At 44.7% G+C, this 18,743-nt stretch overlaps 1 protein-coding gene across 1 annotated transcript in view; it reads left to right on the top strand.

Moving 5' to 3' along the window:
• The first annotated feature begins 5,727 nt into the window (after positions 1 to 5,727).
• LOC138638951 (zinc finger protein 568-like) overlaps positions 5,728 to 18,743 on the top strand; it is a 192,262-nt gene continuing 179,246 nt past the window's right edge. The window contains exons 1-2 of the mRNA XM_069728713.1: positions 5,728 to 5,926; positions 16,058 to 16,231. Of these exons, the coding sequence (XP_069584814.1) occupies positions 5,858 to 5,926; positions 16,058 to 16,231 (243 nt within the window). The 5' untranslated portion in view covers positions 5,728 to 5,857. The remainder of the gene's footprint in view (positions 5,927 to 16,057; positions 16,232 to 18,743) is intronic.

The raw sequence follows: 18,743 nt of genomic DNA, 5'->3' as shown, positions 1-18,743 counted from the left end.
GTGCCAGGCAGCAGCTGCCAAAGCAAACAGGATCATGGGGTGCATTAAAAGAGGTCTGGATACACATGATGAGAGCATTATACTGCCTCTGTACAAATCCCTAGTTAGACCGCACATGGAGTACTGTGTCCAGTTTTGGGCACCGGTGCTCAGGAAGGATATAATGGAACTAGAGAGAGTACAAAGGAGGGCAACAAAATTAATAAAGGGGATGGGAGAACTACAATACCCAGATAGATTAGCGAAATTAGGATTATTTAGTCTAGAAAAAAGACGACTGAGGGGCGATCTAATAACCATATATAAGTATATAAGGGGACAATACAAATATCTCGCTGAGGATCTGTTTATACCAAGGAAGGTGATGGGCACAAGGGGGCATTCTCTGCGTCTGGAGGAGAGAAGGTTTTTCCACCAACATAGAAGAGGATTCTTTACTGTTAGGGCAGTAACATAGTAACATAGTAACATAGTTAGTAAGGCCGAAAAAAGACATTTGTCCATCCAGTTCAGCCTATATTCCATTATAATAAATACCCAGATCTACGTCCTTCTACAGAACCTAATAATTGTATGATACAATATTGTTCTGCTCCAGGAAGACATCCAGGCCTCTCTTGAACCCCTCGACTGAGTTCGCCATCACCACCTCCTCAGGCAAGCAATTCCAGATTCTCACTGCCCTAACAGTAAAGAATCCTCTTCTATGTTGGTGGAAAAACCTTCTCTCCTCCAGACGCAAAGAATGCCCCCTTGTGCCCGTCACCTTCCTTGGTATAAACAGATCCTCAGCGAGATATTTGTATTGTCCCCTTATATACTTATACATGGTTATTAGATCGCCCCTCAGTCGTCTTTTTTCTAGACTAAATAATCCTAATTTCGCTAATCTATCTGGGTATTGTAGTTCTCCCATCCCCTTTATTAATTTTGTTGCCCTCCTTTGTACTCTCTCTAGTTCCATTATATCCTTCCTGAGCACCGGTGCCCAAAACTGGACACAGTACTCCATGTGCGGTCTAACTAGGGATTTGTACAGAGGCAGTATAATGCTCTCATCATGTGTATCCAGACCTCTTTTAATGCACCCCATGATCCTGTTTGCCTTGGCAGCTGCTGCCTGGCACTGGCTGCTCCAGGTAAGTTTATCATTAACTAGGATCCCCAAGTCCTTCTCCCTGTCAGATTTACCCAGTGGTTTCCCGTTCAGTGTGTAATGGTGATATTGATTCCCTCTTCCCATGTGTATAACCTTACATTTATCATTGTTAAACCTCATCTGCCACCTTTCAGCCCAAGTTTCCAACTTATCCAGATCCATCTGTAGCAGAATACTATCTTCTCTTGTATTAACTGCTTTACATAGTTTTGTATCATCTGCAAATATCGATATTTTACTGTGTAAACCTTCTACCAGATCATTAATGAATATGTTGAAGAGAACAGGTCCCAATACTGACCCCTGCGGTACCCCACTGGTCACAGCGACCCAGTTAGAGACTATACCATTTATAACCACCCTCTGCTTTCTATCACTAAGCCAGTTACTAACCCATTTACACACATTTTCCCCCAGACCAAGCATTCTCATTTTGTGTACCAACCTCTTGTGCGGCACGGTATCAAACGCTTTGGAAAAATCGAGATATACCACGTCCAATGACTCACCGTGGTCCAGTCTATAGCTTACCTCTTCATAAAAACTGATTAGATTGGTTTGACAGGAGCGATTTCTCATAAACCCATGCTGATATGGAGTTAAACAGTTATTCTCATTGAGATAATCCAGAATAACATCCCTCAGAAACCCTTCAAATATTTTACCAACAATAGAGGTTAGACTTACTGGCCTATAATTTCCAGGTTCACTTTTAGAGCCCTTTTTGAATATTGGCACCACATTTGCTATGCGCCAGTCCTGCGGAACAGACCCTGTCGCTATAGAGTCCCTAAAAATAAGAAATAATGGTTTATCTATTACATTACTTAGTTCTCTTAGTACTCGTGGGTGTATGCCATCCGGACCCGGAGATTTATCTATTTTAATCTTATTTAGCCGGTTTCGCACCTCTTCTTGGGTTAGATTGGTGACCCTTAATATAGGGTTTTCATTGTTTCTTGGGATTTCACCTAGCATTTCATTTTCCACCGTGAATACCGTGGAGAAGAAGGTGTTTAATATGTTAGCTTTTTCCTCGTCATCTACAACCATTCTTTCCTCACTATTTTTTAAGGGGCCTACATTTTCAGTTTTTATTCTTTTACTATTGATATAGTTGAAGAACAGTTTGGGATTAGTTTTACTCTCCTTAGCAATGTGCTTCTCTGTTTCCTTTTTGGCAGCTTTAATTAGTTTTTTAGATAAAGTATTTTTCTCCCTATAGTTTTTTAGAGCTTCAATGGTGCCATCCTGCTTTAGTAGTGCAAATGCTTTCTTTTTACTGTTAATTGCCTGTCTTACTTCTTTGTTTAGCCACATTGGGTTTTTCCTATTTCTAGTCCTTTTATTCCCACAAGGTATAAACCGCTTACACTGCCTATTTAGGATGTTCTTAAACATTTCCCATTTATTATCTGTATTCTCATTTCTGAGGATATTGTCCCAGTCTACCAGATTAAGGGCATCTCTAAGCTGTTCAAACTTTGCCTTCCTAAAGTTCAATGTTTTTGTGACTCCCTGACAAGTCCCCCTAGTGAAAGACAGGTGAAACTGTACAATATTGTGGTCGCTATTTCCTAGATGCCCAACCACCTGCAGATTTGTTATTCTGTCAGGTCTATTAGATAGTATTAGGTCTAAAAGTGCTGCTCCTCTGGTTGGATTCTGCACCAATTGTGAAAGATAATTTTTCTTGGTTATTAGCAGAAACCTGTTGCCTTTATGGGTTTCACAGGTTTCTGTTTCCCAGTTAATATCCGGGTAGTTAAAGTCCCCCATAACCAGGACCTCATTATGGGTTGCAGCTTCATCTATCTGCTTTAGAAGTAGACTTTCCATGCTTTCTGTTATATTTGGGGGTTTGTAACAGACCCCAATGAGAATTTTGTTACCATTTTTCCCTCCATGAATTTCGACCCATATGGACTCGACATCCTCATTCCCTTCGCTAATATCCTCCCTTAAAGTGGACTTTAGACAAGACTTTACATAGAGACAAACCCCTCCTCCTCTCCGATTTTTACGATCCTTTCTAAACAGACTGTAACCCTGTAAGTTAACTGCCCAGTCATAGCTTTCATCTAACCATGTCTCGGTTATTCCCACTATGTCAAAGTTACCTGTAGATATTTCTGCTTCTAGTTCTTCCATCTTGTTTGTCAGGCTTCTGGCGTTTGCGAGCATGCAGTTCAGAGGATTTTGTTTTGTTCCAATCTCCTCACTGTGGATTGTTTTAGAAATGTTCTTACCTCCCTTCTGAGTATGTTTTCCTGGGTCGTCTTTGTTCGAGTCTAATGTTTTTCTTCCCGTCCCCTCCTCTGGAATTGCTTGCCTGAGGAGGTGGTGATGGCGAACTCAGTCGAGGGGTTCAAGAGAGGCCTGGATGTCTTCCTGGAGCAGAACAATATTGTATCATACAATTAGGTTCTGTAGAAGGACGTAGATCTGGGGATTTATTATGATGGAATATAGGCTGAACTGGATGGACAAATGGCTTTTTTCGGCCTTACTAACTATGTTACTATGTTACTATGTTACTATGTTAATTCTTAGTGCAGATTCCGCAGCGTTTTACACCTATTCCTTAATAGGAATCTACAGGCGTAAAAATGCAGGTGAAATCCACACAAAAACTGCACTAAATCCGCAGTAAATCCAAGGCCGTTTTACCTGCGGATTTTGCAGAATCCGCGAGAAAAAATCCGCAATGGAATCTGCAACTTGTGCACATACCCTAAATTTGTATTCTGCGTCTTAGATGGCCATGAGCACTATGGAGAAATATTTCTTGTAGTGGAAATATTCGGAGCCAGATCCAGCAGGTTTGACGATGTGGATACATTTCCCGTCCACTGCACCCAAGCAATTGGGAAACTGACAAATTTGTTGGAACTTGTTGGCAATGTCCAGCCAACTCTCCGTTGTGGGATAAATTCATCATGTAACGAGTCCCACAATGCACGGCAGCTGTGCTTAACAATCCCGGAGATGGTGGAAATCCCAAGAGTGAGGAAAGTGATTCTCCAGTTACAAGGAATCTGTGAAAAAAGGCAAAGCAATAATTAGTACAAAATACCAGCAACAACATTACAGTTAGGAGTCAGCTTTAACAGGAGGGGATACAATAAAAATGTCTTACCGAAGAGTCACCATCAGACGCTCCGCCGGTGAAAAGGAGAAGCCGCAATATGTGTCACTTCTTCGGATGAGGTGTCCAATCCGTTCCATCAAAATCAAAGTTCTCCATCAGAACGTATGAGAAAAACTTCTCGGGGTTTCCTCGCAACTCCATGTATAATGTTGAATAAAGCCCACGTGTCATTCTCTGTGCTGTGATTGGGTGGATCCAAAACCGTCGTTGGCACAGACGCATGATCCGATGTCTCTCGCTCCTCCAGAACCATCGCCTCAAAAGAGAAAGCCACAGAAATCTTCAGGATGTTTGCCATCACGCCGTCCATTGTATAATAAAGAGAAGCAAGGCGCACAACCGTAAATCAAATAATAGGGAGGTGCCAAAAGGCCGGTAGTAATAGACCATGTAAACGAAAAAGAGAAATCCACAGAAATCTTCAGGATGTTTGCCATCACGCTGTCCATCTTCGCCACTTGCTCTACAACCTGTCAAAGATGGGCTGTAGCAACACTGTAACGATAGGTGTTCAGTAGCCAATAAATCATAAATGGATCCTTCATAATCTAATGTAAAACGGATTAAAAAAAGGAGAAATGGATGAAAAACTGATCAGACGGATCCGTTTTTTTTGCCGGAATCTCTAGTCGGATCCAGTGGAAAACCTGATCCGTCACATCAGTTTTTCAGAATTTATGACAGATCCGTCAATCCAACACATTGTGACTGATGGCAAAAAAAACGATGTGTGAAAGCGCCAAACCTCCATCCTGCTCCACAGCTGCTCTGCTGAGCTCCGCCCCTCCTGGTCACATGGTGCTGACATCACCACAGGTCCTGGACGAGCACTGCTCTGCTGAGCTCCGCCCCTCCTGGTCACATGGTGCTGACGTCACCACAGCTCCTGGACGAGCACTACCCTGCTGAGCTCCGCCCCTCCTGGTCACATGACACTGACATCATCGCAGGTCCTGCTCCACCACTGCTCTGCTGAGCTCCGCCCCTCCTGGTCACATGGTGCTGACGTCACCACAGATCCTGGACGAGCACTACTCTGCTGAGCTCCGCCCCTCCTGGTCGCATGGTGCTGACGTCACCACAGGTCCTGGACGAGCACTACCCTGCTGAGCTCCGCCCCTCCTGGTCACATGGTGCTGACGTCACCACAGATCCTGGACGAGCACTGCTCTGCTGAGCTCCGCCCCTTCTGGTCACATGGTGCTGATGTCACCACAGGTCCTGCTCCACCACTGCTCTGCTGAGCTCCGCCCCTCCTGGTCACATGACACTGACATCATCGCAGGTCCTAGACGAGCACTGCTCTGCTGAGCTCCGCCCTATGGCGGTCACATGGTGCTGACGTCACCACAGGTCCTGGACGAGCACTGCTCTGCTGAGCTCCGCCCCTCCTGGTCACATGGTCCTGACATCACCACAGGTCCTTCATCTCTACAGTGCAGCAGCCGCAGCTTGTTCTCTCTGGTGTCAGCCATAATTATAGAGAAGCCTGAAGGTCTCCATCCCCCGACATCATCCAACATCTGTCACCGGAGCGACGGCCGAGGATGGAGGCAGAGACGTCCCGAAGAATCATCGCCTGCGCCCTGGAGATCATCTCCCTGCTGAGCGGAGAGGTAACTGCCCCATATATCTATAATCTGCTGAGAGGAAACTGCTCCATATATCTATAATCTGCTGAGAGGAAACTGCTCCATATATCTATAATCTGCTGAGCGGAAACTGCTCCATATATCTATAATCTGCTGAGAGGTAACTGCTCCATATATCTATAATCTGCTGAGAGGAAACTGCTCCATATATCTATAATCTGCTGAGCGGAGAGGAAACTGCTCCATATATCTATAATCTGCTGAGCGGAAACTGCTCCATATATCTATAATCTGCTGAGCGGAAACTGCTCCATATATCTATAATCTGCTGAGCGGAAACTGCTCCATATATCTATAATCTGCTGAGAGGAAACTGCTCCATATATCTATAATCTGCTGAGAGGAAACTGCTCCATATATCTATAATCTGCTGAGCGGAAACTGCTCCATATATCTATAATCTGCTGAGAGGAAACTGCTCCATATATCTATAATCTGCTGAGCGGAAACTGCTCCATATATCTATAATCTGCTGAGAGGTAACTGCTCCATATATCTATAATCTGCTGAGAGGAAACTGCTCCATATATCTATAATCTGCTGAGAGGTAACTGCTCCATATATCTATAATCTGCTGAGCGGAAACTGCTCCATATATCTATAATCTGCTGAGAGGAAACTTCTCCATATATCTATAATCTGCTGAGAGGAAACTGCTCCATATATCTATAATCTGCTGAGCGGAGAGGTAACTGCTCCATATATCTATAATCTGCTGAGAGGAAACTGCTCCATATATCTATAATCTGCTGAGAGGAAACTGCTCCATATATCTATAATCTACTGAGAGGTAACTGCTCCATATATCTATAATCTGCTGAGAGGTAACTGCTCCATATATCTATAATCTGCTGAGCGGAGAGGTAACTGCTCCATATATCTATAATCTGCTGAGAGGAAACTGCTCCATATATCTATAATCTGCTGAGAGGAAACTGCTCCATATATCTATAATCTGCTGAGAGGAAACTGCTCCATATATCTATAATCTGCTGAGAGGTAACTGCTCCATATATCTATAATCTGCTGAGCGGAAACTGCTCCATATATCTATAATCTGCTGAGAGGTAACTGCTCCATATATCTATAATCTGCTGAGCGGAAACTGCTCCATATATCTATAATCTGCTGAGAGGAAACTGCTCCATATATCTATAATCTGCTGAGAGGTAACTGCTCCATATATCTATAATCTGCTGAGAGGAAACTGCTCCATATATCTATAATCTACTGAGAGGTAACTGCCCCATATATCTATAATCTGCTGAGAGGAAACTGCTCCATATATCTATAATCTGCTGAGAGGTAACTGCTCCATATATCTATAATCTGCTGAGCGGAAACTGCTCCATATATCTATAATCTGCTGAGAGGAAACTGCTCCATATATCTATAATCTGCTGAGAGGAAACTGCTCCATATATCTATAATCTGCTGAGAGGAAACTGCTCCATATATCTATAATCTGCTGAGAGGAAACTGCTCCATATATCTATAATCTGCTGAGAGGTAACTGCTCCATATATCTATAATCTGCTGAGAGGAAACTGCTCCATATATCTATAATCTGCTGAGAGGAAACTGCTCCATATATCTATAATCTGCTGAGAGGTAACTGCTCCATATATCTATAATCTGCTGAGAGGTAACTGCTCCATATATCTATAATCTGCTGAGAGGAAACTGCTCCATATATCTATAATCTGCTGAGAGGAAACTGCTCCATATATCTATAATCTGCTGAGCGGAAACTGCTCCATATATCTATAATCTGCTGAGAGGAAACTGCTCCATATATCTATAATCTGCTGAGAGGAGAGGTAACTGCTCCATATATCTATAATCTGCTGAGAAGTAACTGCTCCATATATCTATAATCTGCTGAGAGGTAACTGCTCCATATATCTATAATCTGCTGAGAGGAAACTGCTCCATATATCTATAATCTGCTGAGAGGAAACTGCTCCATATATCTATAATCTGCTGAGAGGAAACTGCTCCATATATCTATAATCTGCTGAGCGGAAACTGCTCCATATATCTATAATCTGCTGAGAGGAGAGGTAACTGCTCCATATATCTATAATCTGAGAGGTAACTGCTCCATATATCTATAATCTGCTGAGAGGAAACTGCTCCATATATCTATAATCTGCTGAGAGGAAACTGCTCCATATATCTATAATCTGCTGAGAGGAGAGGTAACTGCTCCATATATCTATAATCTGCTGAGAAGTAACTGCTCCATATATCTATAATCTGCTGAGAGGTAACTGCTCCATATATCTATAATCTGCTGAGCGGAAACTGCTCCATATATCTATAATCTGCTGAGAGGAAACTGCTCCATATATCTATAATCTGCTGAGCGGAAACTGCTCCATATATCTATAATCTGCTGAGAGGAGAGGTAACTGCTCCATATATCTATAATCTGAGAGGTAACTGCTCCATATATCTATAATCTGCTGAGAGGTAACTGCTCCATATATCTATAATCTGAGAGGAACCTGCTCCATATATCTATAATCTGCTGAGAGGAAACTGCTCCATATATCTATAATCTGCTGAGCGGAAACTGCTCCATATATCTATAATCTGCTGAGAGGAGAGGTAACTGCTCCATATATCTATAATCTGAGAGGTAACTGCTCCATATATCTATAATCTGCTGAGAGGAAACTGCTCCATATATCTATAATCTGCTGAGAGGAAACTGCTCCATATATCTATAATCTGCTGAGAGGAGAGGTAACTGCTCCATATATCTATAATCTGCTGAGAAGTAACTGCTCCATATATCTATAATCTGCTGAGAGGTAACTGCTCCATATATCTATAATCTGCTGAGCGGAAACTGCTCCATATATCTATAATCTGCTGAGAGGAAACTGCTCCATATATCTATAATCTGCTGAGCGGAAACTGCTCCATATATCTATAATCTGCTGAGAGGAGAGGTAACTGCTCCATATATCTATAATCTGAGAGGTAACTGCTCCATATATCTATAATCTGCTGAGAGGTAACTGCTCCATATATCTATAATCTGAGAGGAACCTGCTCCATATATCTATAATCTGCTGAGAGGAAACTGCTCCATATATCTATAATCTGCTGAGCGGAAACTGCTCCATATATCTATAATCTGCTGAGAGGAGAGGTAACTGCTCCATATATCTATAATCTGAGAGGTAACTGCTCCATATATCTATAATCTGCTGAGAGGTAACTGCTCCATATATCTATAATCTGCTGAGAGGAAACTGCTCCATATATCTATAATCTACTGAGCGGAAACTGCTCCATATATCTATAATCTGCTGAGTGGTAACTGCTCCATATATCTATAATCTGCTGAGAGGAAACTGCTCCATATATCTATAATCTACTGAGCGGAAACTGCTCCATATATCTATAATCTGCTGAGCGGAAACTGCTCCATATATCTATAATCTGCTGAGAGGAAACTGCTCCATATATCTATAATCTGCTGAGAGGAAACTGCTCCATATATCTATAATCTGCTGAGAGGAAACTGCTCCATATATCTATAATCTGCTGAGAGGAAACTGCTCCATATATCTATAATCTGCTGAGAGGAAACTGCTCCATATATCTATAATCTGCTGAGAGGAAACTGCTCCATATATCTATAATCTGCTGAGAGGTAACTGCTCCATATATCTATAATCTGCTGAGCGGAAACTGCTCCATATATCTATAATCTGCTGAGAGGTAACTGCTCCATATATCTATAATCTGCTGAGCGGAAACTGCTCCATATATCTATAATCTGCTGAGAGGAAACTGCTCCATATATCTATAATCTGCTGAGCGGAGAGGTAAACTCTTCTATATTTCTATTATTATCTGCTGAGTGGAGAGGTAAACTCTTCTATATTTCTATTATTATCTGCTGAGTGGAGAGGTAAACTCTTCTATATTTCTATTATCTGCTGAGCGGAGAGGTAAACTCTTCTATTTCTATTATCTGCTGAGTGGAGAGGTAAACTCTTCTATATTTCTATTATTATCTGCTGAGCGGAGAGGTAAACTCTTCTATATTTCTATTATCTGCTGAGCGGAGAGGTAAACTCTTCTATATTTCTATTATTATCTGCTGAGTGGAGAGGTAAACTCTTCTATATTTCTATTATTATCTGCTGAGTGGAGAGGTAAACTCTTCTATATTTCTATTATATGCTGAGTGGAGAGGTAAACTCTTCTATATTTCTATTATTATCTGCTGAGTGGAGAGGTAAACTCTTCTATATTTCTATTATTATCTGCTGAGTGGAGAGGTAAACTCTTCTATATTTCTATATTTTTTCATTATTTTGATGAAGTTGCCCATTTCATGATTTCCATTTTGCTATTCTAAGATTAATTACAGAAATATCTTTCTATTGTAGAGTAGTAACAAACTTGACGATTAATTGAAGAAATAACATCTTATTTGAGGTTTCTCCTTGAAAGTATTAAGGGTCATTGCCTTCAAATCTCTGCATTCAGTGTGAAATGTTCCATCATGGAGAAGTCTAATAATGCCAAGCATATCAGTTTGCTCAGGATTATCAGTCTTTTGTTTCTGAAGCTCTTAGGTGGGGGATTCGTACAATCATCCATAACATCACAGAACCTTTAGCCAGGAAAGAGTCTTTGGCCAATCCAGGTTGTGGTGTTGTTATTATTATTATTATTATTATTATTATTTTTATTATTTATTTATATAGAACCATTGATTCCATGGTTCTGTACATGAGAAGGGGTCACATACAAGTTACAGATATCACTTACAGTAAACTAACAATGACAGACTGATATAGAGGGGCGAGGACCCTGCCATTGTGAGCTTACATTCTACAGGATCATGGGGATGGAGACAATAGGTTGAGGGTTGCAGGAGCTCCAGTGTTGGTGAGGCGGTAGCTCCGGTGTTGGTGAGGCGGTAGCTCCGGTGGTGGTGAGGCGGTAGCTTCGATAGTGAAGAGGAGGCAGCGGGGTCAGTGCAGGCTGTAGGCTTTTCTGAAGAGATGGGCTTTCAGGTTCTATATGAAGGATCCGAATGTGGTTGATAGTCGGACGTTTTGGGGCAAAGAATTCCAGAGGATGGGGGATATTCAGGAGAAGTCTTGGAGGCGATTGGTTGAGGAACGAATAAGTGTGGAGGAGAGAAGGAGGTCTTGGGAGGACCGGAGATCACGTGAGGGGAAGATATCGGGAGATTAGTTCAGAGATATATGGAGGAGACAGGTTATGGGTGGCTTTGTAGGTTACTATTAGTAATTTGAACTGGATACGCTTAACGAATGGTAACCAGTGAAGAGATTTGCAGAGGGGGGAAGCGGAGGAGTAGCGAGGAGAGAGATTAATTAGTCGGGCAGCAGAGTTAAGGATGGACTGGAGAGGTGCAAGGATGTTAGCAGGGAGGCCACAGAAAAGGATGTTGCAGTAGTCAAGGCGGGAGATGATGAGGGCGTGCACCAGCATTTTAGTAGATTGACGGTTGAGGAAAGGACGGATTCTGGAGATATTATTGAGCTGGAGGCGACAGGAAGTGGAAAGAGCTTGGATGTGCGGTTTGAAGGACCGGGCAGAGTCAAGGGTTACTCCGAGACATCCGGTACGGGGGAAAGCGTGATGCTGTTAATTGCGATAGGTCAGGAAGATCTATGAGATGGAGGAAAGATGAGGAGTTCAGATTTGTCCACATTGAGTTTGAGGAAGCGAGGGGAGAAGAAGAAGGAGGATATGGCTGATGGACACTCTGGGATTCTGGACAGCAGAGCGGTGACGTCTGGGCCAGAGAGGTAGATCTGAGTGTCATCATCATAGAGGTGGTACTGGAATCCATGAGACTTTTGAGTTGTCCCAAGCCAAGTGTATAGATTGAGAAGAGTAGGGATCCTAGAACAGAGCCTTGGGGGACTCCAACAGAGAGAGGGTGGGATGAGGAGGTAGTGTGGGAGTGGGAGACACTGAATGTGCGGTTGGAAAGGTACGAGGAGATCCAGGATAGGGCGAGGTCTTTGATGCCAAAGGAGGAGAGGATCTGTAGTAGGAGGCAGTGGTCAACTGTCCAAAGCGGAGGACAGGTCTAGAAGGAGGAGTACAGAGTATTGTCCGTTAGCTTTGGCGGTAGGTAGGTCATTAGTGATTTTGGTCAGGGCTGTCTCAGTTGAGTGATGGGGCTGAAACCAGACTGTAGATTGTCAAAGAGCAAGTTAGATGAGAGGTGGGAGGAGAGTTCAGCATGGACGTGCTGCTCCAGGAGTTTGGAAGCAAATGGGAGCAGCGATATTGGGCGATAGCTGGACACAGCAGTTGGATCAAGGGTTGGCTTTTTAAGGATAGGTGTGATTGTGGCATGTTTGAAAGCAGAAGGGAAGGTGCCAGAAGTTAGCGATAGGTTGAAGAGATGGGTTAGGGATGGGATTAGTGTGGTGGTGAGGTTGGGGAGGAGGTGGGATGGGATGGGGTCGAGCGCACAGGTGGTGAGGTGAGACAATTAAAATAAGTTCACACAGGGCGTTTTTGCAGCGGTTTTTTTGCTGTTTTTTAATGCTAATTTTCAGTTGTTTTTACAGTACCATCAAAGCCTATGAGATTTCAGAAATCTCATTGCACACACATTGGGTTTTTGTTTGGTCAGTATTTTTTTGCTTTGCAGCATTTTTTTTTAACATAGGGCATGTCTGTAAACTCGCCTCCAATCACTGGTGTCAGATGATGGGACTACTGCTCCCATCATCTGACACCTGGTGCTGCTAATTACAGTGAGAGCAGGAGCGGCAGATTGGAGTTTTCATCTGCCGCTCCTGCGCTATAAATAATTTTTTAAAAAACTGTGTGGGTTCCCCCCTAATTTTGATAACCAGCCAGACAAAACTTACAGCTGGGGGCTGCAACCCCCAACTGTGAGCTTCAGCAAGGCTAGCTATCTAGAATAGAGGGGTCCTCACGCTTTTTTTAAAAAACGGCGTGGGGTCCCCCCAGCCCGCAGCTGCCCATAAAAGGCACATCTATTAGATCCGCCAATTCTGGTGCTTTCCCGACTCTTCCCACTTGCCCTGTAGAGGTGGCAAGCTGGACAAGAATGGGTTAATGTCACCTTACTATTTATTGTAAGGTGACATTAAGCCGGCTTAGTAATGGAGAGGCGTCAATAAGAACCTATCCGTTACTAATCCTTTATTAATTAAAGGGTTAAATAAACACACACAGTAAGAAAAAAGTATTTTAATGAAATAAAACAATACACAGTTTTCACCATATTTTTATTATTCTGCCATTCCAAAGCGAAGCCCTCAATCTTCTGCAATACAAGTAAAATAAAAAAGCAAAAGTCCAGTATAGTCCCTGATCCATCGTAGTCCGATGTACCGAGTGTCCCACGACGTATCTGGGGGAGATAAAGCTGCTAATGCGACCACCCCGGGTGTAAGAGACTGGGGAATGGATGATACGGAGCAGGCACAGTAATGAGCGGTGACGTCATCGAGCCTGCGCTCCCTCACTGCCTGACCGGAGGAAACCTCTGCACCGTGGGAAAATGCTGGGGAAGGGGATACCGCAGGCAATGTATCTATTCTTACTATCAATCTGTTCATTCTGTGTGTTCGAAGTTTTTTTTTCTGTGTGCACTCAACTTTATTGGCATTCACAAAGAGAAAAAAACACATGAGAAAAAAAAACACAACAAAAACTCCCTGTGTAAACTTACCCGCAGGCTCCCCTTCAGTGATGTTGTAGAGGGAGGTTATGGGGTTTGGACATTGGTCTGGTGTACAAAGGGGTTGTGGTGGTTGAACAATGAAGACTTGCCTTGTTTGGTCGATCTTATTTTTAAAGTGTGTGGCAAAGTCCTCAGCAGAGATGAGGGAGGTTGGAGGGGGCAGTGGGGGGCAGAGGAGGGAGTTAAAGGTTTTGAATAACTGTTTGGGGTTGTAGGATAGGGACGATACGGGGGTTGTGAAGTCGCCTGTTTAGCAGAGGTGAGAGCAGATTTAAAAGCGAGTGTTGCCTGTTTGAATACAGTGAAGTCGTCTTGCGAGTGTGTTTTCTTCCAACGCCGCTCCGCAACCCTGGACACTTGCCGGAGCTTTTTAGTGGTGTTATTGTGCCAGGGTTGTCTATTGATATGTCGCACTCTGCCATGGATGAAGGAGGCAACCGTGTTAATAGCTGATGCGAGAGTGGCATTGTACAAAGCAGTGGCAGTGTCTGTGTCGTGGAGTGAGGATATGGATGCCAGTGGTAGGATAGAGTCAGAGTGTTTGGGTGTCTAGGTGTGCGGGGTTTCTGCGGGGGTGCGGATGTTGCTGGACATGGGTGACAGATGAGGAGGACAGGGATGAGAAGGTGAGCAGATGGTGGTCGGATAGAGGGAGAGGGGAGGTGGTGAAGTTAGAGAGCAGAGACGGGTGAATACCAGGTCTAATGTATGTCCGTCTGTGTGGGTGTCTAGGTGTGCGAGGTTCCTGCATGGGTGCGCATTTTGCTGGACATGGCTGACCGATGAGGAGGACCGGGATGAGAAGGTGAGCAGATGGTGGTCGGATAGAGGGAGAGGGATGGTGGTGAAGTTAGAGAGCAGAGACGGGTGAAGACCAGGTCTAGTGTATGTCTGTCTGTGTGGGTGTCTAGGTGTGCGGGGTTTCTGCGGGGGTGCACTTGTTCATGTTCTATTCACATTCTGATTTTGGATTCTGTGTTCTTCGTAGATTTCTCTGACCGTCAGAGAGGCTTTATTAATCCTGGCCAATTTTTGACATCCTGTATTCCAGCAGCTACCTGGTGTTGATGCCATTTCTGTCCTCTTCTTCAATAAGAACTCATTCACACTTGGCTCAATAGTGCGGCTCTTTTAACGTATCTACCTATATCTAAATCCTGCAGATCGTCCACTCAACTTTTCGTCTTACGAAGATCTGGAAGGTGACAAACTTAATTTGTCCAGTGGCTCAAGTGCTATCTGTGAAGCCTATGGAGAGGTCAGAGAAACGTCTTCGAAGGTCTCGAATCTCTTTCCATAGGAGAAGCCGCTGGTTCTTGGTCTGAGCATCGGTAGAAGTGATTCCAGATGGGTCACACAGTCCCGTCCTCCCACGCTCCTGTCGGCCTTTAGCTTTTGGCGGAGTGGTATTGTTCTGCATTAGTTTCCCTTTCATTGGTCGTTTCCCATGTGATGACAGAATGTGAAGGTAGAATTAGACCTTCTGATAATGTGATTGTCGTACAGCCACCATGACGGCTGCATTATTTTCCTTCTGATGCCTGATGTCCATTATGTTATTTTGACCACACATTCTCCGATTCTCGAGCATCCTGTCTCCGTTGTCTGCCCTCCAGCACAGCCTGCTGTCTGGGTCCTGACTGCCCCACTGTCCTCCTGCCTGCTGAGTGCGAGTGTCTGCGGTGATCTGCAGCTTGGTGGATCCACCTTCTCAGGACAGCACTAAGAATTGGCGAGCGGGCAATCCCATGTGCTGCTGGTGGACTTATCACAACCGAATAATCCAATGTCATCAGGATTTTACACCCACAACTAATTATTATTATACATTTTTATAGCGCCATTTATTCCATGGCGCTTTACATGTGAATACGGGGCAAATATAGACAAATACATTAAACATGAGCAGATAACAAGGCACACGAGTACATAAGGAGGGAGGACCCTGCCCGCGAGGGCTCACAGTCTGCAGGGGGTGGGTGAGGATACACTAGGAGAGAGAAACTAATGGCGTAATGCTGAGGAAATCCTCACATGCTAATGAGCTGCACCTGCAGGGGGCGGGCTGCCGCTCTGCCGCCTCCCACCTGCATCATGTCTCTAATTGACAGGTCAGGGAAACATGAACGACCTAGAGGAAGGAGGAGGAGCCAGAGAGCAGTCAGGGCAGACCCCGCCCACAGGACATGCATCTCATTAGCATATAATTTCAGTTACGGAGTTTGCTAAAAATGAGAAACTGATTTCTGCAGTAAAATAAAGAAATTAATCGGCGATAAAGCAGCTTTATATAAATGTGATTAGTCGGGTATAAAATGCTGATGGCGGCTTCTCTCTACCACTGTCTGTCCATACAGGATTACACAATAGTGAGGAAGACGTCGGGCGACTGTGAGACCCCCATCATCCACCACCACGAGCCTGGACAACGGAGCTGGAAACCCACCGCAATACCTCCCCTGCACTCTCCATCCCACGAGGAGAAGATCCTACAACTCACCAACAAGATGACCGAGCTGCTGACCGGAGAGGTGACTGCTGGGAGATTACACTGGAGGATTCTGGGGGATGAGAGGAGACTGCTGGGAGATTATACAGTATACCCTGGAGGATTCTGGGTGATGAGAGGAGACTGCTGGGAGATTATACAGTATACACTGGAGGATTCTGGGTGATGAGAGGAGACTGCTGGGAGATTATACAGTATACACTGGAGGATTCTGGGTGATGAGAGGAGACTGCTGGGAGATTATACAGTATACACTGGAGGATTCTGGGTGATGAGAGGAGGCTGCTGGGAGATTATACAGTGTACACTGGAGGATTCTGGGTGATGAGAGGAGACTGCTGGGAGATTATACAGTGTACACTGGAGGATTCTGGGTGATGAGCGGAGACTGCGGGGAGATTACCCTGGAGGATTCTGGGTGATGAGAGGAGACTGCGGGGAGATTACCCTGGAGGATTCTGGGTGATGAGAGGAGACTGCGGGGAGATTACACTGGAGGATTCTGGGTGACGAGGAGACTGCGGGGAGATTACACTGGAGGATTCTGGGTGATGAGAGGAGACTGCGGGGAGATTATACAGTGTACCCTGGAGGATTCTGGGTGATGGGAGGAGACTGCTGGGAGATTATACAGTATACACTGGAGGATTCTGGGTGATGGGAGGAGACTGCTGGGGGAGATTATACAGTATACACTGGAGGATTCTGGGTGATGGGAGGAGACTGCTGGGGGAGATTATACAGTATACACTGGGGGATTCTGGGGGATGAGAGGAGACTGCGGGGAGACTACACTGGGGGATTCTGGGGGATGAGAGGAGACTGCGGGGAGATTACACTGGAAGATTCTGGGGGATGAGGGGACTGCGGGGAGATTACCCTGGAGGATTCTGGGTGATGAGAGGAGACTGCTGGGAGATTACACTGGGGGATTCTGGGTGATGAGAGGAGACTGCGGGGAGATTACACTGGAGGATTCTGGGTGATGAGAGGAGACTGCGGGGAGATTACACTGGAGGATTCTGGGTGATGAGAGGAGACTGCGGGGAGATTACACTGGAGGATTCTGGGTGATGAGAGGAGACTGCTGGGAGATTATACAGTGTAGCCTGGAGGATTCCGGGTGATGAGAGGAGACTGCTGGGAGATTATACAGTACTAGATTGTGGCCCGATTCTAACGCATCGGGTATTCTAGAATATGCATGTCCCCGTAGTATATGGACAATGATGATTCCAGAATTCGCGGCACACTGTGCCCGTCGCTGATTGGTCGAGGCAACCTTTATGACATCATCGTCGCCATGGCAACCATTATGACATCTACGTCGATACTGTGCCCGTCGCTGGATCAGAAACGTGAGATGTCTACGTCCTTTATGACATCATCGTCGCTGTGCCCGTTGCTGATTGGTCAGAGAGCCGGGATTTCCTGGACAGACAGACAGACAGACGGAAAAACCCTTAGACAATTATATATATAGATACACTGGAGGATTCTGGGTGATGAGAGGAGACTGCTGGGAGATTATACAGTATACACTGGAGGATTCTGGGTGATGAGAGGAGACTGCTGGGAGATTATACAGTATACACTGGAGGATTCTGGGTGATGAGAGGAGACTGCTGGGAGATAATGCAGTGTACACTGGAGGATTCTGGGTGATGAGAGGAGACTGCTGGGAGATTACACTGGAGGATTCTGGGTGATGAGAGGAGACTGCTGGGAGATTATACAGTATACACTGGAGGATTCTGGGTGATGAGAGGAGACTGCTGGGAGATTATACAGTATACACTGTAGGATTCTGGGTGATGAGAGGAGACTGCTGGGAGATTATACAGTATACACTGTAGGATTCTGGGTGATGAGAGGAGACTGCTGGGAGATTATACAGTGTACACTGGAGGATTCTGGGTGATGAGAGGAGACTGCTGGGAGATTATACAGTATACACTGGAGGATTCTGGGTGATGAGAGGAGACTGCTGGGAGATTATACAGTATACACTGGAGGATTCTGGGTGATGAGAGGAGACTGCTGGGAGATAATGCAGTGTACACTGGAGGATTCTGGGTGATGAGAGGAGACTGCTGGGAGATTATACAGTATACACTGGAGGATTCTGGGTGATGAGAGGAGACTGCTGGGAGATTATACAGTATACACTGGAGGATTCTGGGAGATGAGAGGAGACTGCTGGGAGATTATACAGTATACACTGGAGGATTCTGGGTGATGAGAGGAGACTGCTGGGAGATTATACAGTATACACTGGAGGATTCTGGGTGATGGGAGGAGACTGCTGGGAGATTATACAGTATACACTGGAGGATTCTGGGTGATGAGAGGAGACTGCTGGGAGATTACACTGGAGGATTCTGGGTGATGAGAGGAGACTGCTGGGAGATTATACAGTATACACTGGAGGATTCTGGGTGACGAGAGGAGACTGCTGGGAGATTACACTGGAGGATTCTGGGTGATGAGAGGAGACTGCTGGGAGATTATACAGTGTACACTGGAGGATTCTG

The sequence above is a fragment of the Ranitomeya imitator genome, chromosome 5 (assembly GCF_032444005.1).
Source record: "Ranitomeya imitator isolate aRanImi1 chromosome 5, aRanImi1.pri, whole genome shotgun sequence".
Taxonomy (NCBI): Eukaryota; Metazoa; Chordata; class Amphibia; order Anura; family Dendrobatidae; genus Ranitomeya; species Ranitomeya imitator.
Note: the sequence above shows the minus strand (reverse complement) of the source record. Positions and strands in the feature narration are given on the sequence as shown.